Source organism: Gallinula chloropus, assembly GCF_964237585.1.
Source record: "Gallinula chloropus genome assembly, chromosome: 2".
Taxonomy (NCBI): domain Eukaryota; kingdom Metazoa; phylum Chordata; class Aves; order Gruiformes; family Rallidae; genus Gallinula; species Gallinula chloropus.
In genome coordinates this window covers 14,831,630-14,857,518 of record NC_140086.1, presented here as the reverse complement: position 1 = coordinate 14,857,518, position 25,889 = coordinate 14,831,630, and the positions used below count along the sequence as shown (strand labels likewise).

General features: G+C 41.4%; 2 protein-coding genes across 2 annotated transcripts in view; one reads left to right on the top strand and one right to left on the bottom strand.

The window, feature by feature from the left end:
- Positions 1–15,586, top strand: part of COL14A1 (collagen type XIV alpha 1 chain) — a gene marked incomplete at both ends in the record, with an annotated part of 119,125 nt that extends 103,539 nt beyond the window's left edge. Inside the window, 8 exons of the mRNA XM_084280445.1 lie at positions 1,047–1,100; positions 2,023–2,094; positions 4,047–4,082; positions 4,508–4,574; positions 5,070–5,258; positions 12,800–12,877; positions 13,777–13,932; positions 15,261–15,586. Coding sequence (XP_084136571.1) covers positions 1,047–1,100; positions 2,023–2,094; positions 4,047–4,082; positions 4,508–4,574; positions 5,070–5,258; positions 12,800–12,877; positions 13,777–13,932; positions 15,261–15,586 — 978 coding nt within the window. The remainder of the gene's footprint in view (positions 1–1,046; positions 1,101–2,022; positions 2,095–4,046; positions 4,083–4,507; positions 4,575–5,069; positions 5,259–12,799; positions 12,878–13,776; positions 13,933–15,260) is intronic.
- Positions 15,587–17,926: 2,340 nt separating this feature from the next.
- MRPL13 (mitochondrial ribosomal protein L13) overlaps positions 17,927–25,889 on the bottom strand; it is a gene marked incomplete at its 3' end in the record, with an annotated part of 32,017 nt that continues 24,054 nt past the window's right edge. Inside the window, exon 7 of the mRNA XM_084280559.1 lies at positions 17,927–18,240. Within this exon, the coding sequence (XP_084136685.1) occupies positions 18,216–18,240 (25 nt within the window). The remainder of the gene's footprint in view (positions 18,241–25,889) is intronic.

Here is a 25,889-nt window from a genome sequence, read left to right as displayed (position 1 = left end):
AGTAGTTCATGCTATATTCATTACTAAAACCGTGTCAGACACAGAGGTTCAGAAATAAAAACACCAAGAGAAAAGGATGTGGGTTTTTTTCTGAAGCTGTCTGAGATACTGAGTCCTAGAATGTTCTTTACTGTGTGTGTCAGTATTAACACTTCCAAATCCTCTCTTTCCTTATATTTTCACCTCCTTATTCTGGTCTTGAGACTGGGATAAGATCATATTTCTCTTTTTTAGGCTATGTTGTAATTAAAGAATTCTCTTATCATCCAGTTGTTGGTGCCTGCAGTCACCAAGCTGTTGGGAAACCTATGCTGTGTAGTGTGTGCATACAAAATGTGCATATTGGATAATTTGCAAAAATACTTCATTAATAGTATCTTTTCTTCTACATCTGGTCACCTTTTTTTCTATGATTTGCTTGCTTTTCCAGTTTCCAAGTTATCTTTAGGTTTTGGCTCTCATTTCTGGACGCTCCAAAGCTTGTCCATAATGTAAACCACATGAGCATTCCTGCTGGTTCCTGAATCAGGACCTCGCTGATAGCTCGTACATATGTATTGCTGGGCAGAGAGATAGACTCTCAATTGCCATCTTTCAGCACTTAATCAGTGGGACTGAGAATAGTTGAAACCAGTGAGAACAGCTGTAGAAGCGTGACCTATCTTGTGGTAGAGAAGTCTGATAGCAAACACTCTCGTTTACCTCACTAGAGCAGTGTGGTAAGTGTAATTCAGTCAGAAGAGAAAATTGCCAGACAATTTGCCAGTTTGGTGTTGCTGCTTCTTACTTCAAAAGGATTGTGACACAAGTTGGATTTTATTTTTTTATTTTATTAACATCCCCAATACTATAGCTCCTTTTCAGAAATAAACCCTCCTCAGGGAAAAGAAGGGAATTTTCTTTTAAGAAACCATTACCACTGGCTATTAATTTAAGAAAAGACAAAGAGCAAAAAAGAAAAAAAGACAGTCTTCTAGATTAAATGAAACAGATTAATGATGTACATACATCAAATTTTATCAGCTTTTTATATTTCTCTTTTATAGGGCTTTCCTGGCAAAGATGGACCCACAGGCCCACAAGGACCTCCTGGCCCAATGGTGAGTATTGGCCCTGGAATTCATTACTGTAAAAGCAACAGGATTTGGGGGGATTTCAGTTCACTCTGTTATCTATCTTTCATGGATCGACCAAGGCCAAGGGTTCTCCTTGGAAGTTAAAATTCTCATGACACACAGGGTTGGCAGAGAGCTGCTTGTCCAGTGTAATTTCATTTCACTCTTACTTGGCTCAAGAAAAAATGTCTCCCCTGGGAAGGGAAGACAGTTGTTCTACCAATAGATTGACAGCTTTTTCTTAGTCACTATGTAGAGGTAATTATCTTAATATTTGAAACAAGACTATATTTTTGTAAGAAGTTGGGATTGTTAGTTGAAATGGAACATCAAGCTTTTCTTGGTCTGGAGGCTGAAGGTGAGTGCATGTATTCAAATGCTCTCATAGAGTAGTCAAGGAAGCCAGTAGAGGCCATGTTCAGCCTTTAAAGCAAGACATATGTCGCTTTCAGAATCAGCCTCATCCTTCTCAGCTAGGGCTGCTAGGCAAAGTGAATGCCTTCTTGATACATTTAAGATGTTAGGTGAAACTGCTGGTGGTACTGAGTATTCTCTGAACAATCCTGTTCTTTCTACAGAGAATGTTCTGAGTCCCCCCACTTCCAAACACAGTGGTAACATCACAGGATTTAGTCTTGCAGTTCGGTGATCTTTGCCTGTTTCAGAAAGCAAACAACATAAATCTGTTTTTCCTGAGAGCTCTTCTCAGAGCTGTACTCTTGGTGCTCTTTCCTGCAGCATGTACTACTTAGTCCTCTTCCAGCATGTCCAGTCTTTGACTTGCAAAACTGCCTGTGTATTCTCTGCTTTGTGAATTTCTTCTCCATCACAGTTATTCCTCCCATCAGGTTTCATGGATTTTGATTTTCATCACCACTAAGTATTTTCTTTCCTTTTTTCCATGTAGGGCATACCTGGTGCTCCAGGTGTTCCAGGTGTTACTGGAAGCCAGGGGCCACAAGGTGATGTTGGAGCTCCTGTGAGTAAAATTAATTAATATTGCTATATTTGTTGTTGTGGATTAATTTGTCTCTGATCTTGACTTCACTGTTCTGCTGAACTTCTCAATATTTATAGCTTATGATCTGTTTGCAGTTAGTGGCTAAGCGAAACATCATATTAGTCTGTCTTTGTTTATTCTTCATAATCAATTTTATTTGTTGATCTTAAATGTCAATGTTTGGAATATAGGGATTAGAGAGTGAAAACACAAGATTAAAACACAGAAGTTAAAAACATAACAGTATGTGAATTTGTAGTCTGTCTGTAATTACTTTCTCCTTTTCTCATTTGCACTTCAGGCAACTCTCAGGAAATTAAAGTATCCCATTTAGTAACTTGAATGTTTCCAAAATGCTTTTCTGATTTTTTAAACCATGAAAATACTGTGTGAATAAAAATTAGCTTTCATGGTTACTCTGGGTTTACATCACAGCAACTGAGTAATGATCAGGGATTTTTCTAGAATGTTCATATAGATTTGACCATCAGTTTCATTGAGGGAAAAATTACAGCCACTATACTGCAAGTAAGTATTAGGAACCTGTAATACTAAGTTTGTCTTCCAGGTCTTTACTATATAGAAAACCATACATTTTAACCAGAAAAAGGGATACAATTGTAAAATGAATAAATTAGTAAAAGAGATTTACAGTGAAACTCTATCTCTGTGACAGTTCAGACAATATTGTGTATTCTCATTTTAACATTTGACCACTTGGTTAATTATGAAACCTGCTCAATTCTTTTTCCAGTGAATGTTCTATTTAATGTTTAGTGGCATCAGAATGTGACAGTGTGTACTGATTCGACCTCTAGAACAGCATTTTTTCCTCTCAAAATCCAGTTTTCTTCGGAGACTTAGTCCAATGCAAGCATTTTTATTTGGTTACGTGGAAGTGAAATGACTGATAATATGTAAGCAAATATAATAAACAGTTATTAATATATTAGCTTTTATAATAACTAATGCCCACTTCTGCATAATTTCTAACTGTAATCATAAAATCAACTAAGGAGGTTTGATGAGCTATGGAACTTATTTCTATCAATGCATAACATGCTGACTATTGAGTTCCTGTCCAAACACATTCCAGATATTGAACTAGACTTCCTAGAGTGTAGATATTCCTGTGAGTTGTGTAAGACCTCTGCTATGAATGTTTGGACTGTAGTAGTTCTGGAAAAAACAGCTAGGTGGGTAAAAAATTACTGAGTTTCAAGAACTGTCTTTCCCAAATGGTAAGGTTATTAGAAACAAGGCCTAGAAATAATCTTTCAGTCTTTGTAAGAGTTTCTTCTTTCCATGATAGAATAAGCTGTGCTTTAAGCATGCATCAGCTATCTTGTTGCCTATTCTTGCAGGAGCTTCTGATGCAAGGAAAGCTCTGTGAGATGTCTAGGGTGCCCCAAAAACCTCCGCTGGTGAAGCTGTAACTGCCCCAGACAGCTTGGTCCATTCCATATTGATCCTCACCATCATCAAAGCATCTTTAATGTCATACTTAACGTTCTGTGCAGTTGACTCCCACTGCTGACCGTTAGTAGCGGATGCAGAGCCTCAGTACAGCGGATGCTACAAGTTTCAGACCAACATTTTGTCTCCCATCAGCCTTCTTTTCCTTATACAGAGTGATGATGAGGGGCGTTTCAGCACAGCTGCTGGCTTACCCTTGCTGACATTTTAGACGAGAATTCAGTATGTGACAACCCCCGAGAAAGTCACTGTCACCATGTAATTGCCAAAGGTGACTATTTTGTTGAGTACTGAAATGGCAAAGGTATATTAGTTATTGTCAGCCTCCTGAAACCATGTGCCTTGTTTGGTTTTTCTCCTTTTACTGTGATGCTGCAAGGGGAGAAATGTTTAGGCATTGAAAAGTTTGAGCGAGAAGAAAATTCGAATTAAATTTGCTTTGAATCTTTTCACAGGGTCCTCCTGGAGCTAAGGGCGAAAGGGGTGAGCGGGTGAGTCTGTGTTCATGTTAGCCACCATTTTCTTTCCTGTCTGGCCTTCTGCCTCTTAAAAAGTTTCTCCAACAATTTATGTTTCTCTTTATTTGCAGGCACAATAGCTTTCTCTTTGCAATCAGGCAAACGTTCCTTCTTTTCCAGACATTCTTGTATATACAGCTAAAGTAATTTTTTGAAGGTGAGAGGTATGTGGCATTAAGCATGTCCCAAAATCTCTCACTAGGGTTATCTTCTCTGACCTCTGCCTGTTGGCTAAAATCAGTAATGGGAACCAGGGAAAACCCAAAACTTTTGGGGCTTTTCTCATCTGTGAGGATATAATCTCGGAGGGATAATAAATGTCTTTCATTGCTCTAAGCTTTTTCAAGAGAGGAATGATGTAAAAATTGTGTTTTCACACTGTGGCTGCTGTTATCTAGGGTGATCTCCAGTCCCAAGCGATGGTGCGTGCTGTTGCTCGGCAAGTGTGTGAACAACTCATCCAGGGTAAGGATATCAATACTTCATATGCTTTTATGTCTAAAATGGATCTTTTCTTACCTTAGTTACGTACAAATATGTTGCTTTGCAGAGCATCCAAGGGGATCTGTTTGTTTTAGTCTAGGCAGTCAGGATTTATGCGCTGACTAGATTTATGTACCATTAGAGCTGATTAGCATCAGGCAGCTAAAAAAAAGCCTGAATTGTCTCCAATCTAATAGAGTATATAAATCCTCTGCTGCAAGAGTTTTAAGTCATTACAGGCAAAATTAAAAAAAAAAAAACCAAAAAACAAACAAAGCAAGAAAATAAAATTCCATATAATAGTTCTTCCCTTTTTGTACATACTCCCTAAATCACTGTTTCTCCACTAAGTACACAACTTTGTATTATCAAAGCCTGACAGACCACAGCCTTGAGGACCTGCCAGTGTTCTGTTCAAACTTTGTTAAACCTGATTCTCCACTGCAGCTTGAAAACGAGGACTTTTTTTTCTGACAGGTCATATGGCAAGATATAACTCGATTCTGAACCAGATTCCAAGCCAGTCTGTCTCAACACGAACCATCGCAGGACCTCCTGGTGAGCCAGGTCGGCCAGGGGCTCCAGGGCCACAAGGAGAACAAGGATCACCAGGCATGCAAGGGTTTCCAGGAAGTCCTGGTCAACCAGGAAGACCAGGAGAAAGAGGTAGGCTTCATACTTTGCATACAAAAAATATACCTCCCTTTCCTGAGATGTTCTGATGGCTTTTGTCTTCTATTTAAATGTGAGCGCCACAGTTTTCTCAATAGTTGATCGTTGAGCTCAACAGAGACTGTAATGAAAGCTCAGAGACTCTGTCATGAAGGTAATGCAGGCTTTGTGTGATTTGTCAGGATCAGACAGAGGTTAAATGCCTAAACTGATGCAGATCAGTGGCAACTAATTGGGCACATCCCATCCCAGAGAGGGAAAAATAGCTCCTAAACTGATAGATTCATGTTGGAAAATGATTGAGCTTTTCTGCTAAACTTGAAATGTGACAGACTCAAGATTTCTAAGTTGTGAGAGACTGAAAGGAGCAAGGTTGATCAGAAGAGGGGGAAAAAAATCCTAGTTTATGAGGAGTTGAGATGATCAAGGAGAGGAAACATTGAGGTCAGAGGGGAGTAATACAATGAAATGTTCATTTACTGTAATCCTGTGCATTCTTATGTGTGTGCTAGATGTCTTTCCCCTTTCCTACTCCAGCACTGTTTAATAAAGAATCAAGCACCATGTTTTGATTTACTTTCTCTGTGCAATCCTGTCAATCTTTGGTGCACTGGAGTAGCACTAACAGAGGTAGTTTGAGCAGATCTGTGATTATGAAAGTACTTTGAAGAACACCACATGAGGAAGTCACCAAAAACCCAAGAGAGTAGTGTCATATTCAAGAGTGATGGATTGATGTTGCTATTAGAAAATCTAAGGCAATTTTAAGAATTAATTGCCATGAAAGCTGATTAGTTCAGGATCTTAATAATTCCAATTCACAGTAGCTGTGGCCACCAGTGTTAAAGTATCATTTTGAAAAGAAAGTCTTTGAATCAACCTATATGAGACTCTGGGTCCTTTCTTCCCCTCAAAAAACTGTAATTCTAATTACCTTCCTGACAAAAGAGGCAAGGTTTATGGTACCAGCTTCTCATTTGTGCTGCTGCCCGCTCCAGTAAAGACAGGACACTGTCCAGAAAGAGGAAAGAATGAGGGGGTGGGAGGCAAGTAAGAAAGAAAATTGGAAGAGACAGAAAGTGAGGAACTGACTTTAAAAGCAGTGACCCAGAGAGAGTGAGTGCAGATTTCTGGGTAGTTGCTTAAAATACAGATATATTGGAAGTGGCTTTTCAGGCAGGAACTGTTGAAGTACACAGAATGCTTTCCTGATGCTTCAGGAATGGAGGAACCAAATTGTCAGGCTACATTGACAGGAAACCTGTCAGCATTTAGCATGGAATTTGCATTGTACGTGTTGTGCTGAGGCCCAGCCCTGCATGTTTTGCTACTGTGAACTCAGACTGATTGCATATAGTCATTAAATGATACATGATGTGGGTTAGGCCACTGCTGATGATAATTATATCTGGGAAACAGCATTGGCAATAGACTGAGCACAGAAAGGGTAAAAGAACATTTAAAAAAAGAATATATTTTTTCCCTGTCCCTGTAGAAAACTGATGTTAGCAGAGACTGATTTTGGCAGGTAGTGCTTGTGGGGAGTTTCCCACTTGGTAGAGAGCAAGCACTTACCACACGTACCTCAAGAACTATCATCAGTCAGTCAGGGCTCTCTGCAGAATTTCTTAAATGCAAAGCCAAATGTTGGGAGAGTTTACAGTATTTATAGCTTAAAATTAGATTGTTTGGAGTAAAGAGAATCTACATGTAAACTTAAAGTAACTGGCTTTATTTGAGTGAAAATGGCTTTTAGGCCATTCATGTAACTGGAGCCTTGCACAGAACCTGCAATGAAGAGGAAGGAGCTCATTCAGAACCCAGGAAAAAAAACCCGAAAGTAAATTATTAGTCCATAAGCATTTAATTTCTCCATAAGCAGCTGAAATTTTACATTGATAGTGTGCCTGATGTAGTAGCAGTTTATTTAACAGAAAGATAGTTTTTGAGTTTTAAAGACCCTTGAAATACTCGAGAATCCATTTCTAAGGAACTGCTCTAAACTAACCCCAAAATGAAGCAGTGAAAACTAACAGTTATTTTGACCAGCTTCATGCCTGTCAGGAGTTTCTTGTGTGTTCCCAGTTCTCCCTTTATTCCTAACTACGTGTCATACAGTGCAGTAGTAGACTAAAATTCCTCTGTTTCTGGATGGGTTTTTAGTTTCCAGTGAATGGAGAGGAGGGTAAATGAGCTCAGACCCCATCCCTTGCTGTGTTCTCAAGCTTTGTTTGTGCTTCACTTAGCAAGCCACAGTGTAGTGTTGACCTCCAGATCTCCAGCCAGACACGTGGAAATCTTTATGAACAATGTGTTTTTTTCATTGGTGTCATCAGCATTTTGGTTGTGTATGAAGTCAATTTCATGTTCAAACTGATGTCAGACTAACAATACTGAAAAGTCAGCTTCTACCCTGAAGTACAGAAAACACACTGCAAGAGTGACAGCAGTGTCCATAGGAAGAGCTAAAAATAATTAAATATAATAGAACAGAAAAAAGACTGGGTTGTTTATTTAGCTGCATTGGTTTTTATTTAGAGCATTTCTTTTTCTCCCTTCAAACTGTGGGGCTTGCTGCACAAACTTGATACTGGCTCTGAGATGAATGGCAAGGTGCTGGTAGGTTGGGAAGAGAAAAGGTGCGGGGGGTCAGACATTCCCTCCTGCTCATCTCTCTTGCCCACCACCCAGTCAGTCCCTGCCTGGGAGAAGGGGGAACTTTTGCAAGTAGCACGTGGAACTGGTTAGACATCATGCACCAGAGACCTCTGCACTGGAAAATGTCAGCAGTGAGAGGTCTTGAAGAGGTCCTGACATCAGTGAACTTCCCTGCTAGCTTGCCAACCCAATAGCTGCTTTTCCCTTGTTTACCTTGTCACTCTGCCAAGCGTTCATCAGATGTTTAGGAGGGAGGTTTGGAAAGTGTATTGGAGTTCTGCTAGAAACTTTCATTTGAACTTCTAGGTCCAGGGTGTCCCGTTCCTGGATGGATTCTCTCACTAGTAACACACTGAGCCGCCCTTTCTAAGGAAGACCACCTCAGTGCAAAAGGATAAGTCATTCTCTTGACAGATTGAGTTCTTGGTGTCTGCTGACAGCTGAGATCTGTTTTTTCCAGCGTAGGCATAAGTCAATAGATTAAGATCACACTAAGACATTTGTAACTAGTTCCTGCAATTGATGATTGGTTTAGCCCTGTGCTGTGGGGTCTTTGTTGTGTTTTTCTAATAAAGCAAAAAGCAACACCTCTGTCAATCTCAGTCTTCATTAGCAGTATTAACACTCTATTGGTGCCCCAACACATCATTTGAATTTGACCAGTGATCTAAAGATTAAGGAGGCTGCGTTGTGGTATCAGTCCCATAGAGCTCATAATTCCAGATAAATTACCACATATGATCTCTTACATACTTGCATAAATATAGGAGTTTGGAAAAAGCCAAACACTGACTTTTCCCAGCACTCACCTCTCTCTTTATTTCAACTAGTGCACAGCACTGGTTTCTAGTTTTATATGTCAGCTAGCTTGAACATCTTGTGTTTTGAATTTAGGTTTATGAACTGGAACTTAAATACTAGAATCTTGCTTCTGAATGCTCAACAAGAAGATGAACCGCTGCAAAATAATACAGAAAAGAAAAGATTTGGTGTGGGGTTGTTCCTCTTTTTAAAGTTATATTTATAATATACAGGTAGTTTTCTCAGCTTTCAGGAAAATTTAAAAACTGTAGTAAAAATTACACCAAGGCACTTCTAGCTTTCCAATGCTGTGAAAATGCAGTTGTTCTACTGCTGGGTGGACTTTCTGCTCTCATTTATGAGAGTCCTGAAGTGATGCACAAAACTTAGGGTTACTCACTCCATCCCACTAGGATTAAAATACAATAAATACTTAAGCTGTCACTGGGAAAGTCACTGTTCTCAAGTACAGCTTTATCCATACTTGCTTTCTGGCTTCATATGAAAGAGTTAGTTTAGTATGTGTTATCAAAACCCACGTGTTTACAGCTCTGATGCCAAAGTTCCAAACAAGTTAAGTCGAACTTTTGCAGGTTGAGGCAATTAAGTATTTTTACTTCTGATTTTAGCTTGATTTTGATTAAAAAAATCACCCTGTGTTATATATGCATGATGGCTACAACTGAACATCTTTGATAGAAGACATTTTTGGTAGCAGTCTAATTTTTTTTCTTTGCAATATGCAGTTCTCAAAGGATGGTATTCTTTTTAAGACAAAAATAGATAAGCAATACCTAAGATTTCCTTTTGTGCAGAAACCATGGACAATTAATTTTCTTTGCTAGCGAATGGGGCTGTGATCTTTGTTTTGTTTTTAATAACTGATGCTATCAGAGAAATCTTTAGCACGGCATTGGAAATAATTTATTTCAGTTGGTTGTGATCTCCATGGGGCTGAACCCAAGCCATTACTTATTTTGGATGGGGACAAGACATAAAAATAGTGATTAGCGTGGAGAGGGAGAAACAGATGGTATAGCTGAAATATGTCCAGAGTACAAATATGCAAAGAGTTACTAGTTTCTGAAGCCACTCTAACTGAAATGGCAAATTTCACACTTTTGTCCCTGAGTGATTAGCTGTTGCAGTAGCTTCCATGGAGAGTGATGTCTGGTTGACATTCTGTAAGCTAAAATGATATGCAAAGATGACCTTGATGCATATCTAATGATATGCAAAGATGACCTTGACAGAAAGGGAAACGGGAATTTTGCATGTCCTGTCATTTATAGGAGGGAGCCGTTACCTATGACCAAGAGGTCTATGAATCTATTAACTTACTCTGACTACAGAGCTTTGGTGGAAAGCCCACTGGGGGAAGCCCATGGAGTGCTTCATTTTAATTTATGTGAGTTTTGCCTTAGGAGTAGGGTGTTCTTGCTTTGGTGTTTATGTTCTCTTTCACTTGGGTAACCTTTGCTGGAAAAGAGACTAAAGGAAACCTGAAGCAGACTTGGATCTTGGCCTTCAGTGTGTTTGCTTTAGGAACCCGATATGCATGTGATTTCAAAGAAGGTTTTCCCTGCACAAGAGCTTCATAACTTGTTCCAGAATGAACATTTTATTCCTAGCCTTAGTAGATTTGTTCCATATTTATCATTTCTTACTGCAGTTTTTTCTGTGACATCAGGTATGGTGTGTGTAAAGAACAGTAACTGAAGGGCTGTGATTTAACAACATCGTGGTGATTGTCTTTGCAGTCACCACGTAATGTTGCTGTACAGTGGGGTAAGCAATAGTCCTTGTACTAAACACCTGTGTAGAGTCCCAGTGGTTATCATGGGTCAGTCTTCTTGTGAGCAAATAAACCCACACATCAGACTGCCTTTTGCAAACGGCATTTCTTAAGGGCAGGTGTGGCAAGGGACAGCATGGATGACTTCACCTTGTTAAGAGGCCTGCAACAGAAGTAAGGAATTGCAACAGAGGAATCTCTTCAGGGGTGTGCAGCAAGCCAGGGCTAAGCAGGTTTTAGGTATCTGGAAACTGCATTTGGAAAGCAGGACAAGGGGTTTGCCTGAGAACTTTGTCTTTAAAATGGGTGGAATTCAGTTCTCAATCACAGGTAACATGGGTTTTTTGGCAGGTTGTCCCAGGAGCGTAAATACAGGTTGGAACATGTATCTGCCACCTAAGTCTGCTTCCTACATACACCATGCGACAGCATGGCCATTCAGCAAAGGCTCTGGATTGTGCTTCTGAGTGAAACTGCAGTCTCTGCTAACCAAATGCTGGATTGCAAACAGGAGCTTCACACTGGAATTGGAAGAGTCTCTGAGAGCAGGAATTCCATGTCTTACTTTTCTAAGAAGCCCAGAAGAAAAGCTATTAGCAAATTTCAAGATGCCTGAGTAATTAAAACACTTAAAGCCCACTGACCTTCAGTGAGATTTAGGAGCTGGGGCTACCAGAGGTTAGAGATGTAAACTCCCTGAAGTTTACCTTGTGGGCACTTAATAATCTGAAGGTCTAAACCAGTCTGAATGAGACCAATAAGTACCTTGTACAACCACGAGGTAAGGTAGGTGTACTGCGGCAGTAGCAGCAGTCAGAGGCAAACTTGCTCTGCTTTGTTCTGAGACCACCAAAGGTGTTGCATTAATGGTGCTGAACCCTTCACTAGCAAGAGGGCTTTGTTTGCTCAAGGCTACAGCTTCACCAACCTGGTCACATTACTTTTAGTAATCTTGTAGCTTGGCCATTCCTCACACCCTTCCCCTGCACCAGTGTGGGGTCCTGCCCACAGGAGACAGTACTCCATGAACTTCTCCAACATGAGTCCTTTCCCACGGGGCTCCAGCTCTTCCCCAGCTGTCCCAGCATGGGTCACTTCTATGGGGTGCAGGCATAAATCATAGAATGTCTCTCATGCCCAGACTGCTCCAGCCTGGTCCATCACAGCCTGAGCAGGAGGGAAGGAAGTAGTCCAGTCAGCTGAAATTGTAGATACTGCCCCATCAAAGGCAGCAGCTGTTTTCTTTCTACTTTGTTTTTATGAAGGTGCTCTATATTGGCTTTGACTCTAAAAGTGTGGAAGCTGTGAAGCAGTTGGAGCAATTACCAGTGCTGGGAGGTCTGGAAAATGGGGGGAAAAGTCCCACAAATGAGCCTGGATTTGGTGTCTTTGAACCATCCAACTCAAACACAGACTTTACGGGAGTTTCCAAGTTGCCAGTGGAAACTCAGGGTCTGGAATTTGTAGTTTTGACACCTACTTTAGTTTGACACCCCTTATTGTGATCGCTGCGTAGAGAGTCTTTTTATGGGATGCCATAGTGGTACTGCAGAAGGGGATGGAAACCTGGAAGAAGGTTGTGTCTTTGGATTTTTAGATCTGTGATCTCCATGGATCAGACCCAATGACAGAAGTTTAGGGCATGTGCAAGTGCAGGAACACAACCCAATGGCTGTGTACGTTGGAACATCTGAGTTTTGTGACTGGGAAACTGAGATTGGGGAGGAAGGATTTTTGACTGCACTGAAATGCCTTTCTTGCATTTTAGCAAGATTCTGCAATAACCACTGGTAACTCTCTCATATATAGAACCATCTTATGCTGACCCACTCTTTGGGGGGGGGGTGTGAATGTTTGAAGGAAAAAATGGCTGTAGCATCAGAAATTTGACACTTCTGGGCCACACAGTAACTTATAGAGAGCTTTGTGAGGCTCTGAGGATTCTCCTGACTTACAGTAGTTGTACCTTGGTATAGTCCAGAGGCAGCTTTCCAGCAGGACCTGCAGCCTGGAAACTAGCCAATGCTTCTGCATACCACCTCAATGAAACCGCCATGGCAGCAGGGATGTTTAAGACCCCAGGAATGCCATGTTTGCCCTGAGAGGCTGTCAGGGAAGGGAGGGGAAAATAGAACCAAATACTTCTTTACTTTTATTTCCTTCCTTCTCTGCCATCTGTTTTAAAGTGAAAAATAACCTAGGGAACTATAACCCTGGTTAGATAATAAACACTGCACCGTGCTTTGTTCAGAAGAGACTCAGATGAGGACTCTTTCCTTAGGCTTACCAGGCGAGAAAGGAGAAAAAGGCAACCCAGGAGTTGGGACACAAGGACCCCGAGGCCCCCCAGGATCTACAGGTAAAGTTGTTGCATTTGGGACACCTGGGTTAGACCACTCTGACACATGTGCAAAGGCAAGAAGACCTGCGTGGCTCTGGCCTCCATTTCTGGTCTGAGCAGCTGAAGAATCAGTAGTTAACTGTCATGTTTTTCTTAATAGGTAGTATGACGTCATGATGCATCATCTGATGGTACCATGAGTCACATGAGTGTTTTCCTTTCCTGTGTGATAAACTGTTTCTCCAAAACCTTATTTTTAATGTTTTGGGTTGGTTTTTTTTCAGAGATGAAGTCTGGAAATGGAAAAAAAAATCTGGATTAATTGCACTTGCTTTCCCATTGACTCAGTCATACCTAACTGTAACTTGTCAGAGAAATGTGTATTAATCACAGGGATTTATATTTAGCTCCTGAAAAAGCAGAGAAGGTGCTATCCAGGTCCTGTTGAATCAGAAGTAAATTGCCTTGGCTTCATTAGGACGTTCCGGCCATTACAGTACCAGAAGCTGTACTGAAAGTGAGTGGGTGAAGCAGGAGCTGCATAGGCTATCCTCCCCCCATCAAACTGCCTTTCCAAATGTCTGACACGTGAAACATTTTCTCTAGTACAAATTTTTGGCTAAAATCTGTCTCTGGCAAGGAAGAAGGAGCAGAAGCCAGAGAGGAGGCTCGTCGGGAGCAGGGAACCCATTCCCAATGAGCCTCCTCTCTGGCTGCTGCTCTGTCTGCCTTGCCAGAGGTAGGCTGCAGCCTTTCCCTCGGCTTGCTGAGATGCTCCTCTGCTCAAGTTGTCTTCTGGAAGTGTTTGCAGCACGCTCAGTGCCATGTTTTCAAAGCACCAGATCTGCCAAGGTGACCTCAGCTTTCTGCTGTATGAAAGACACTGCTCAAATGTTTAATTTCCCCTTTCTGCTCAGGACCTCCAGGAGAAAGTCGAACTGGCAGCCCAGGACCACCAGGTTCTCCAGGCCCAAGAGGTCCTGCTGGCCATATGGGGCCCCCAGGCTCACAGGGTCCTTCTGGCCCACCAGGGTACTGCGATCCATCCTCCTGCGCTGGTTACGGCATGGGAGGTGAGTAGCCGTTGAGTCGGGGCGGCTGCTGTTTGCAGAGGTGGGAGTGGCATTTTCTAACAGCCAAAGTAAGATGGAGGCTACAGGATCCTATAAAACACAGTCGCTCCCTACAAACATGAGTGTCCAGAGCTGCCGTGTTTGGTGGGACTGCAGCACGGAGGCAAGGTGACCCCAGCGTAGTGACCAAAGGAAGTCCACCAGCTGACCCCGGCCTGTAAAACGGATCCTGCATAGTGGGTTTTTGTCCTTTACGTCTCTGTGTAGATCCTGCTCCATCCCAGCGGTCTGTGTGTTGATCCCCCACCTCCTGTTGTTTGTGACAGCAGAGTTTCCTGTTTGTAGTTCTTCAAATGTGTTGTTCAACTTCCCCTTCCGTGTGCCTCTGAATGGCATGAGAGCATGACCCTTACTAAACCCCTGGTCGTGTAACCTGACACGGGCATGCACGTGTCCGTCATTAACCGGCGAGGCAATCTGGAGACGATGATTCTTCCTACATCTTCTCTGTATCCTCCTTTCCCGTCTCGTTATAGCACGGAGAGGCCGTGGGAGGAACTTAACACAAACATTACCAAACATTATGTCGCCCAACCTAAGATTGATTTGTAAAACACCAGTCACAACAAATACTACGTGTTAAGGCAGATTGTGTAACGTTGAGGGTTTAATCTGCCCGTGAGCTGATTCGTATGTTTTACTTACCTGGATGTTTTTGTTGTCGTCTCTTCCTGTCCTTTTCTCCTCACTTCCCCTCCCCGTTGTTCCTTTCCTGTTTTAAGGCCCAATCCCTTACAATGGCTACCGATCCAGAAGGTGAGAAGCTCACTCTGGTTCAGGTCAGAGGTGGATGCTGAACTGCTCTGTGCTTTCCATCAAGGATATTGACTACCACTAATGAACTTACTAGCTGCTGTACATGCACTCCGCTTCCTTGCACTGCTAAAAATTATTGCCTGACCCATTTTTGCCTGTTAATCATGTATTCTAGCCCGTAATTGGGAGACGCTAAAGCAGGCAGGTCGTGCAGTGTATAATGAGCACAGTGTTACAACTGGACGTTTGACAAATCCTGGTGGTGGTTTCCAACTAACTTGGCTGTCTGTTGGTGGGTTTCCAATCGCTCCAGCTTATTAATTTTGTTAAATGTTTTCACTGTTCCTTTCTGTGAATAAAAGATGTGTATTTAAAGATTATATATATACTCGCACACATTATATATAAATATATCTCTATATAAAATGTCAATTTCCTAATGAGTGCTTTAATTTTCTACTCCCCTTCTCCCATGTTAACCATATGAATACTCTTGGTGGTGGTGGGTTAAGGTGGATACGGTGAGCCAACTGATCAAGACATCCCAGTAGTGCAGTTGCCACATAACTCCTACCAAATCTATGACCCCGAGGACCTTTACGATGGTGAGCAACAGCCGTACGTAGTTCACGGGTCCTACCCCTTACCACCCCCATACTCCCAGTCCTCCTATCCATCACCTCATCTTGCTCAACCAGAGTTTACTCCCGTTCGAGAAGAGATGGAAGCCGTTGAACTGAGATCCCCAGGCATTAGTCGCTTCACCAGGAAGATAGCCAAAAGGAGCCTCCAGACCCCAGTGCGCAAAAGGGCGAATGGAAAAACCCCCTCTCAGTGAACTCTGTACAAAAGGGAAACGTTTTATGTGCATCTGCGCGTGGCCTTTTGTGCCTAACCTGTCACGGAAGATGTTTACAGGCTCTTACGTTAACGGAGGAGAAAAATAAAAGGACCTGCTCAGTTGACACAGCAGATAATGGTACTTACCTTGCATGCCAGAACCGTAGTATGTTAGTGGGTCGGTGCTAGCTGGAGCTGGGAGGTCACGTGTAGATCTTTCTCTGCCGTACTGTTCCATATGCTATTCAAACTGTATCTAAACCACTGTGCCCAGGTAGTTGGTGTTCCTAGAACCATTCCCAGGAGTTAATGTTCTTTTTTTATCTGCATTTTCCCAGTTGATTGTGGTCTGTTAGTTTTGGATGCGTTGCTTCACTAGCAGAGTAACCCTGCTAAATTCACTGGAGAACAATGTGTAATCAGGTTTCCTTGAGCCCCGCTATTACTTTTGCCAAGAAATCTCGTGTTAATGGAATATTTGTCTTTTAACCCACATGATATAAATACACAAGAATGTTCCGTGGGAGCACACTGATAATTTATTGTGAACCTCTTTCATTTCTGTTTTGTATGCAAATAAAAGTGGCAAGCTTTTATATGTTAATGCTGCATTACATTGATTTGTAGCTTGGAGCAATTGCTTAGGTCTTTGGGGAACAGAATAAAGAGAAGAGAAAACCTTGTCCTTTTTCAACGCTTCTGGGCAAAGGTTTTATTTGAAAGGCCATGGGCACTCGGGATGAATGGTATTTTGCCCTTTGAAAACTCTGTATGAACAAGTGGAGAAAGCAACTATGAGATGAGGTGCTTGTACCATCTGTGGATGGGAGGTTCTGAGTACTGGCGTGCCACAGGCGATGGCCTGCATGTGGATTTGCTTAAGGCAGCCTGGGTCAGCTGATGATGATGTTCAGTGATAGGACAAGGGGCATGGGAGATTCTATGTGAAAATAAGGAAAACCTTTTCACTCTGAGACCTGGAACAGACTAGTCAGAGAGGTTGTGGAGTCTCCTCCTTCGGAGGCGTTCAAAACCAGCCTGGACGTGTTCCTGTGTGACCTAATCTAGATGATCCTGCCCTAGTGGGGAGGAGGGGGGTTCCATTATTCTGTGATTCTACAGAAATGAAGTCGGCACGTTCATGTGACAGGACCCTTTGCTGGGACAACGCCAAAGCAATGCCTACCACCAAATCATTATTTGATACAGTGAAATAGGATTATAAATAAAACAATTATTTTCTTCCTATTTCATATAGAGACCACAAATTTTCCTCACCAAACGCTGTGAAGTTTGGCAGGTAACGCATCAGCATCTTCTACTACACAGAAAACACCAGGCGTTTCCATTCGTCACACAACAGCTTTGGCTGGAGAGTTTATCTGAGCAGAAAAGTAGTAATGAAGTTCCTGTAACTAAACTGCTGTAACAAACCAATTTTTAAGACTTATTTTGCATCATTCAACACAAGTTCAATTTCTTCAGTTGCTTTTCATAATAAAAATGCTGCTGCTACATTCTTTCAGTAAGGAACCCGTGTTCCTGTGATGTGAATCAAAATCAGCTTTGGGCTTAAGAGGGGAAAAACATGGAAAGGGGAAGACTATCTCCATCTGATCTGCCTTTGCTTGTTAGCTCAGTAAGAATCACAGAATCAACTGCAGGCAAAGTATTCTGTGCAGAGCAATTCTTTCTAGAAGGCTGCTGAAGCCTGTGAGGTCAATTGCCACGGGACACAAAAAAATGACCATCACAAATCTCATCCCCTCCTCATTCCTGCCAGACACAACTTTTAACAATGTTTTTCTCACCTCTAACAGCACATGCATACTTCATACGTACCCTGCTTCCCCTGAAGAGCTGTGGTTACCTAATGTACTATGGCTCTGCAGTTAGTCTGACTTTGCTGACCACCACCACAGCAATGTCAGTGGGTATATTCACCTAAAAAGACAAGGACACTGCAGGCCTGCGCGGGCGTCACCATTACTTTCATACAGCACAGACACTCCGCATCCTACAGAAGGCATCCAAAATAGCCACACAATCCACTACAGAAGCAACAGAAGTGGCTCAGGCCACTGTTGGCCTTTTGGTTTTTTAACATCCAGCAAAGAGAGAAGGAGTTCTACATGAACAGCTCCTTTTTCTGGCATTCCCTCATCCATCACGCTGTATAAGGGCAGATCACCTGTTTTACCAGAAAAATCAAATCAGATTCTTTACTGACAGCCTGCCCCTCATGGGAGCTCTGTGATCACCATTATTCACTGCCCTCCCTGCATGGAATTCCAGTGATCAGCTTTCAGAGTGAGATACTCCATTTCAGTAAACAACGTACTGTTTGCATGATATGCAAATATTCATTCAAAATGTATCAATTATTTAATAACAGTATTAAAAGAAATGTAATTAACAAATACCAGAGCATACAATGCAGAGTACAGGTGGTATTGACAAGATAGTCTCTATTATTATCTGTTTCAAATACAGTAATTTTTATAACCTTCCCAAATGAAGTTTGCTAATACCCATCAAACCCACCCTGTACAGAAGGGTTGACTGAGATGCACAGATGCTTCCATGCTTGAAGAGTTTTATTTCTGGTGGCATCGCTTCCTCTATCATCACTTCCTTCGGAAATCCTTAGGTCTGGAAAAAAAAAGAAAGAAAAGAAGTGCTTTAAGAAAAGTACGGGAACTGCAGTGGTTTTGTTCTGAGGATGCAGTGCCGGCCATATCTGGTTTCATTTCCTTATGCTTGAAGGTTTTGTGCTGAGGAAGAAGAATATTTCCTGGATTACATAAAAAAGACGAAATGAATCAAAGACATTTACTAAGAGCTGTAAGAATCTACAGACATCGGGACTATTAGTCAAGGTGTTTCTTAGGGTCTGCTCCTACTTCCCTAAGCAAAACAAAAAGCATCTTTAACTGAATGCAGACTCAATGGCCTGAAGTTAACAGCATAGTCCACCACAACACTACTAGAAAATTAAACCTGATGCTTTAAAGAGAAACCTATATTGACTCTTAAATGTCCTGCAAATCCCATCTGCTTGGATGGCAAACATGGAAAACGCTCAGACAACAGAAAGCTGTTTGTAATCCTCTGCATGTCCTGTTCACACACGTCACTGTCTCTGCCCGCCACACACCCACATTCTCCCTGAACTGAGAAGGTCCAGACTTGAGCACAGTTTTCAGAGGAAGGCTCAGTTTGAAGGCTGGGTGCAAGTTCACATCCTTACCAGGTCCTAGAGAGAAGTCAGGGCTCTGCTCAGTCGCCTTGACAAGAACAGTGCAGGGTGATGGTGCCTGATGTGCTGGAGATGCACACTGTGCATGCGCAGGGTGAACGGGTTGCTCTTCACAGCACGCTGCACCCCTCCAAACACACTACCTGCCACAACCCTCCCTGTTGCAAGTACAGCAGCCCTTCAGCCATGACTATTCCGATTGCTTCTCTCCTACCCAAATCCAGATAGGCAATCTGGGCTGGAATTCCCTAGAACTGAATAAGACACGAAGTAGCGAAGGTGTAGTGACCGGGCAGTAAGGTTTGCAGTGAAGTTGAATGAAAACAGTCTGAGGTAAGAAAAGCTGTGACCCACAACAGGAATCCAGGTTAAATTTACAAGGGTGGCCAATTTTATCATTAATTCTGTTCATCAGTGCAGATGAAAGGCAGATGGCAATAGAGGTAGGGAGTTTCCTTTGGAAACAGAGAGTTTAGATGACTGCAGAGGTGCCATACAGCAGTCTAATATTAATTAGTCATTAAAACCGTATGTCACAGATCTGTCATTTTTCAACCAACAGCACCGCAAAGTGAAGCCATCCATGCAACTCCTGCATGAGCCCATGGGTTTGTATATGAATTCAGTCTGTGCTATTTCAAGTCTATCATATAAAATCTGATGACTACATGAATTCTGAAGAACAAACAGAAAGACAAGCTTGTGTTCATACCGTAATGAATCATAACGCTTCTTTGTTTTCCGTTTAAAAGGCATATTCTGTATTAACATTTGGGTTCATATCTTTTGTGCATGAAAGAACCCCTGAGAGCACCATATCCATTGTCTACATACTTGGTTAATGCCAGACTTGAACGTACCCAACATTGGATGGCACAAGGAAGTCAACTCACACTTCCTAGAATCCTGGATTTCAGACATATTCTGCATTTTGTTACCCAGATCTCACCCCTGTGTGCCATAATATTTACCTCCTTATACTGCACGTTTTTTGTGAGAGCAGGATTTGAAAAAATTCTCAGCAGTGACTTTGAAGTTTTGTCATTGCATCCACCCTAGGCAGGAGGGCCAGTGCTGAAGGGCTTTAGAGATGCAGCACGGTAAGGACATCACTGCTCTGCAGCTTCTAGTTAGTACTCTTTTCTATAGGGGAATTCATCCTCTTGCACACTGCTCAAAGCTTCTCCCATTCTTCTTGGAATGGCAGATTTAAAACTTCACTCCAGGGTTGTGCTGGAGGGCAGCAGAGCCAGGGCTCTCACCATACTTTGTTCTGGCATGAAAACCCAGTCATTTTTTGTTTTCTTGCTTGTTATCTGCATTTCAACCTTAATGCTCATTGTCTTACAAGTTAAATGCAGAAAACATTGGTCTCTTAGTGTGCAGTCCGACGAAGTTAATGAAGCTTAAACACAGGATTTTCTACACTAAAACACTTGTGTGAACAAACACAAAAGTTTTTAAAGCCTTTTCTATTGCCACAGTAGGCTTTTATGCCTACTGGTGCTTGGCTTTTAGAGGCCACAATCTCTGTTTTTAAAGCCTCCTTGGCACCAGAAAAGCCAAGCCTTGAAAAACGCTGCCTTTGGCAAAAGCATTATAAATAGTTTGTCAGACGAAGACTAAAACCCCACACAAACCTTGTCTACTCAGGGAGAATTATGAAGAACACCAATGGATAACTGCTCATTGATAAATGACATAAATCCATGCAAGAGTGCTCCTCTTTGACGGCAGAGCTTTCACCCTTCCTCAGCAAAGCATCGAGCTCATGCATTTGGAGCAAAGGAAATGATACCTCCTAGAAGAGATGGCACAGAAATTCTCCCAAAGCCAAGGCTGCACATAGCTGATTCTTTCTTTTCTTTTTTAAAGGTAACATTCTTGGGGGAAAAAAAAACCAAAACAACTGTATATTGCTAGCAGGCTCCAAGACAAGGGGAAATAGGAGGCTAATGTGGGAACCAGCATCTCTGAGATCTATGCTGAAAGACAAAGTATGATGGGTTCACTGAAAATATGTAACACAAGTCTGCAGCAGATGTCTGCCACCAAAACACTACAGAACATTTGTCCCACTAACATTTTATACTGTGCATAAAAAGCATTAAGACACAGTCCAGTGAACTCTAGGCAAAATACTCAGCAAATTAAATTAACATCTAATTACAGCATGCCTTATATCGCTTCTCTCGCTTCAAATTTTTACCACTGAGTAAAAGAAACTGAAGAGCTGGTCCTAAGCTCCGATTACAGATTTAAAATCTTTTCAGCTCTCCCAACTTTCTCCCACACTCACAGCTATCAGAGGAGGAATAGAGAGATGTAGAATTCTGAGAATCCAGTCACTGAACCTTACAAACCAGGTAAACTGGCACAGACCTGCAGTTCACAGGATCAGTTTTTGCTAATAGAAAACAAACGGTTCTTAGTGGTCCCCACTGTAACTGGTGGCACTTTCTTGTACCCAAAACTCAGCTGAATTATGGTATTCCAAATAAACGGCATCTTTTAATATGGATGCCAGCCCTACACTCTTCAACGCTGAAGAATCAAATGGACCAAGAGAGTTTCCGCATTCACAAGGAAACCATAACTTTTTCACTCTGTACCCCACTTCAAGATACAAGACTGAGGTTAAACTACACTGCAGATCATAGGCCAAGGTTTTCTCTAGAGGCGAAGTCTGCTTTATAATCTGACTTCTCTCACACATACACCTGAGCATACCTCTTTGTTTAACCAATGCTCTGCAAAGCCTTTCTGCTTGGATATGTCTGATTTCTAAATAGTCCTGAATTTGTCTTCATTTCGAGGACTGCTAGTCCTGTCTCTCCAGCAGTGACAGCTGTCAACGGTCATAATTTCAAGCAAGCGGGAATCCCGCCTGCAATACTGAGAGAACCGGTGCAGTATCAGGAGTGAACACACATGCATCTAAAAAAAGCATTTCTGAAATTAAGTCTCATTATGCAACAAAATAGGCCAAATGTCTCCCCAAAACATCAAAATATCAGCTATATGCACCTATGGTTCATGTCTTTACTCTCTACCATAACTCCCATGGCAGAGAAGCTCCATCACTGACAGCAGAGATTGGTATCTTGACTAATTTTTAAGTCAGTGAAGAAAGGCAGGGCTGTAAGTGAAGAGCCATGCTATTTATTCCAAATAAGTAAATGCTTTACATTAATACTCAAGTTTGGTGATCACCTCCCCCCCCCCCCCCCCAACTCTAATGTACACCACTTTGTGCAGCTGCATAAAACAAGATTATCTTCAATCGAGGTCAGTTCCTTGATTCTCTTTATTCTGTTGCTACACTAACAGGATGGAAAGGCAGAAAAAGTGATGGATGATACTTAAAAACAGCGCTTTTGCCAGAAGAAATGCTCATGAAGCTATGACCTCAGCCTCTGAACATCTCAGATGGCGAACAGAAACTCAGAGTACAAAAAGACCTACTTGCAGAGTTGCAATTATGATGGGACTCGCCCCTTCCCATAATATTCAATTTTCTTTTTCAGTATGATGTGAAATGTGCTTTTCCTATGGCATTTTTCCTGTCCAAGCGGACAGAACAGAGACCCTTTCCAAAAGTTAAATGTGTTCAGTTCTCAACTCCTGGAGCGAGTATTTATCTCCTCTAAGTCTGAACAGACTTCCTACACAGTTCCATCTTTATTAAATTCTTGTCAGCACATTCCAGCAAAGATGTTTCCTCTTGCCTAGCAATGTTTTGTGGAGGTAGAACAGCCTCAGAAAACATAAGATAAAATAAAGTAACGGTGTATCTGTTACTCTGTGAAGGCAAAATCCAAGTAATCACCAGTGTGCATTATATTGCAACCACCTTGATTTCAAAAATACACAGACTAACATACAGATACCTTCACTGCCTTATTTCTCGGCAAGTGAGAACCCCTGGTAATACAGTCCTTCATGCAGACATGAAAAGTAGCATTACTTACCTCAAAGACATAATAAGGCTAATGCTCTAGAGTAATACATGATGCTATTTCCTATGTAAATAAATTACTTTACAATCCTTCACAGTGCTTTGATTTTCAGATAATCCTTAAAAAAAATATTTTCATTTTTAGTAACTCACAAAACTTCTTCCAAGCTACATATTTTAACCCAAATTGTTCTGTTGCTTAGAACTTCTAAATGCATTGGGATTATCTATAACAATATAATTTATAATAGATGATGCTCTTCCTTCATCCAAAAGAAGTTACACACCTGCCTAAGTTTTCTTTTTCAACGACATGCTGCTGAAATAGCATTTGATAAACTGACCTCATCTTTTTTTAAGCTCAAAAAACCTGGAGTCATCCCAATGTCTACTCAGAGCACTTTTGTGGTTACGTTGCATTGTCCGAGGCATTTCAAAAGAAGTTATATGAAGTCAAGTGTCACGGAGTTCCTTACAGTCGCTCGTGCGCTCACAAGCAGCTATTCACGACTGCTAACCAGTGGTTTCAGAGCTGCCTCTGCTGAGGCCTAAGACTGTCAATGCTACAGAAGTGACCTGTCAATACGTGCTCTTGACGCAGCAATGCACACCTGGTTTGGAAGCTTTGAAGATCTCAAACTGCATTTTTTTTTCCCTTCACCTGAGGGCAGTTACCTTACTGCTGGAGAACGTGACTCAGTGACTCTACTTCTGCAATCTCACCAGCACTGACAATGCGTGCTCAGAAGGATTTAGCCTTGCATCAGCACTGTAAAAGGTCAGTGCCTGAAGGCTAACTAATGCTGCACACTCACAACCTGACACAGGGATGAAAGCAGTGGTAGAAGAGCAAACTTGAAAAGGACAGGTTGAGAACTCTGTTGAGATGTCACTGCTTCCATGAGTGAGAACACCCACTCTGGGTGCATTAAAAACCCCATAAAAATTAACAGGTACCCTGTATGAAAGGCACATCCGTCTCTTCCATTCAGCCTGTGCAACACTCCCTATTACTTGAAAAACTTCATGTCTGGTAGGATTCTCACCTGCATAGGTTATCCATCAAAAAGACCTATCAATCATAACTCACAGTTATCAAAATGCCTGAAGAGTAACTCATGCCAAAGCATTTTAGGTCTGTGGTTGCTATGAAACTTTTTTCCACTGGCTTTTTTTTCCTCCCTGTTTTCTGCAGAAGAGTGGAGAATTCCTCAAACTGCTGAATGAGTTTTCAGGATGACTGTGGTTCTACAGGAGTTCTGTGTGGTTTTCCTACGAGGTTTTCAAGAACTCTAAGTAACAACAGGGATAAAAAATATCTCCACAACTTGGCTGAAAAAACTAAAGCACGCAAAGAAATGTAGTTTAATTAAGTGTTAAATAATAAATACTTTAGTAAAGTAGTTAAGCGATGATATCCACTGGCTCATAAATGTGTCTTTTAGGAGAGTTTATAAACACCATAGTTTCTAACAGAAGATGACAGACAGAGGAAGACCAATTAGTGCAAAGATCACGTGGATTGATCATGCCACAGAGTACCTACCCCATAGCCAGTCGTGCTCCAATCACTCTGAGGAAGTGGGACGCTACATCCGTATTACTGCAGCACTCTTTTTCATATGTATGGAAATCACAGTCACAGGAATGTGGGATTATTGCTAACTGATGACAGGGGGCTGCTTACACAAGATAATTCTATGGCTCATCTTTCATGTCCGCTTATTAATTATGACAATAGGTGGGTTTTATTCTTTTCTTGTAAGAAAAGGTTCTGAGTAATCTGTTTTCGTATAAAACTGTTGCACAACATACAAAGCATGAAATTTGTGGTCTGTCTGGCATACTTTTTCATAAAGGTTAATTAACGACTACAACTGTAAAATTTTGAGCACACTAAGGTTCATTTTCACAGAAAAACTTCAACAGAGCGCCAGACTACTGCAAACTCCAAAACAAGAGGAATATATATATTTTTCAGGTACACTCCACAAGTTGTGCCAAAGTCAACAGCTATTAGGTAACTGCACTATAGCTACAGGGGATTTCTGAACACATTTCATCTGTTTGACTAATCACACTAGTAAATCAAAACCCAAGGATTAGACACAGCTATCATTCTCTGTAAAACCAAATTATGTGGCTACACTCAAATATCAACAAAGTTTGGAGCTGGGGGAAATCGAATTGTTTTTCTACTCAAGATGTACCTACTACCCCAGGGCAGCTCTACGCCTCTGGTAAAACAATCAGTGAAATGGCTAATGATATTTAAATTATCACCAAGTTTCCAATAACCACCTTGGCCTATTCTAATCATGAGCTTCTTGCTCTGCTTGGGGGCAAAAAGACCTTTTCCATATTGGCATAGTTCTCATGCAGACCATTATCTTGGCTTACAGCACTTGGAGAATAAACCACAGTAACAGAAGCTGCATTTAGTAACAAAACAGAGTAAGAAAAGGTGGGTTTACTGATACTGTTATGCTAGTAAAACGATAGTGATAGCCTTTTCCTGCAAAAAGCAAGCTTAAGATAAGTCTCTTGTGGTGCTCAATTGCAGTGTGAGGTTTTTTCTACATAAAAAAGCACTTTTAAAAATTTTTCAAGTGTCCATAAATCAAGTTATTTAAACCAATGCTAATATCTCAGTGAAGTTAAGAATGGCTTTTTACAATTTAAAACAAATTGGTCACAATCCCACTTTGCCTAAAATCAAATTAAGCAAAACTGAACTGCAATGTTTTAAAACTACTGTCAATCCCAGATTTTAACCTGGATTATGTGAATTCTTTCTGGAAAATGATTTAAATTAAATCAATGCAATGTAAACTTCATCTTGGTAAGATGATGCTTTCTGCAAATGAAAGGGTTTTCTTTAAGTGGTATATTCTGCTGAAAACCATAGGACTGTAGCTTAGCTTTGTCCAAAACATTACATTATTCTTCAAATAAACAGAGAAGTGAGTAAAGGAATGGTGAAATGCTTTCCAGACTTACTGTCAACACCGAAAGTGAAAAAAGTGAATCTAGACATTTATAAAAGAGGAATTAAAAAAATAATCTTGTTCTAATTTCATCTGG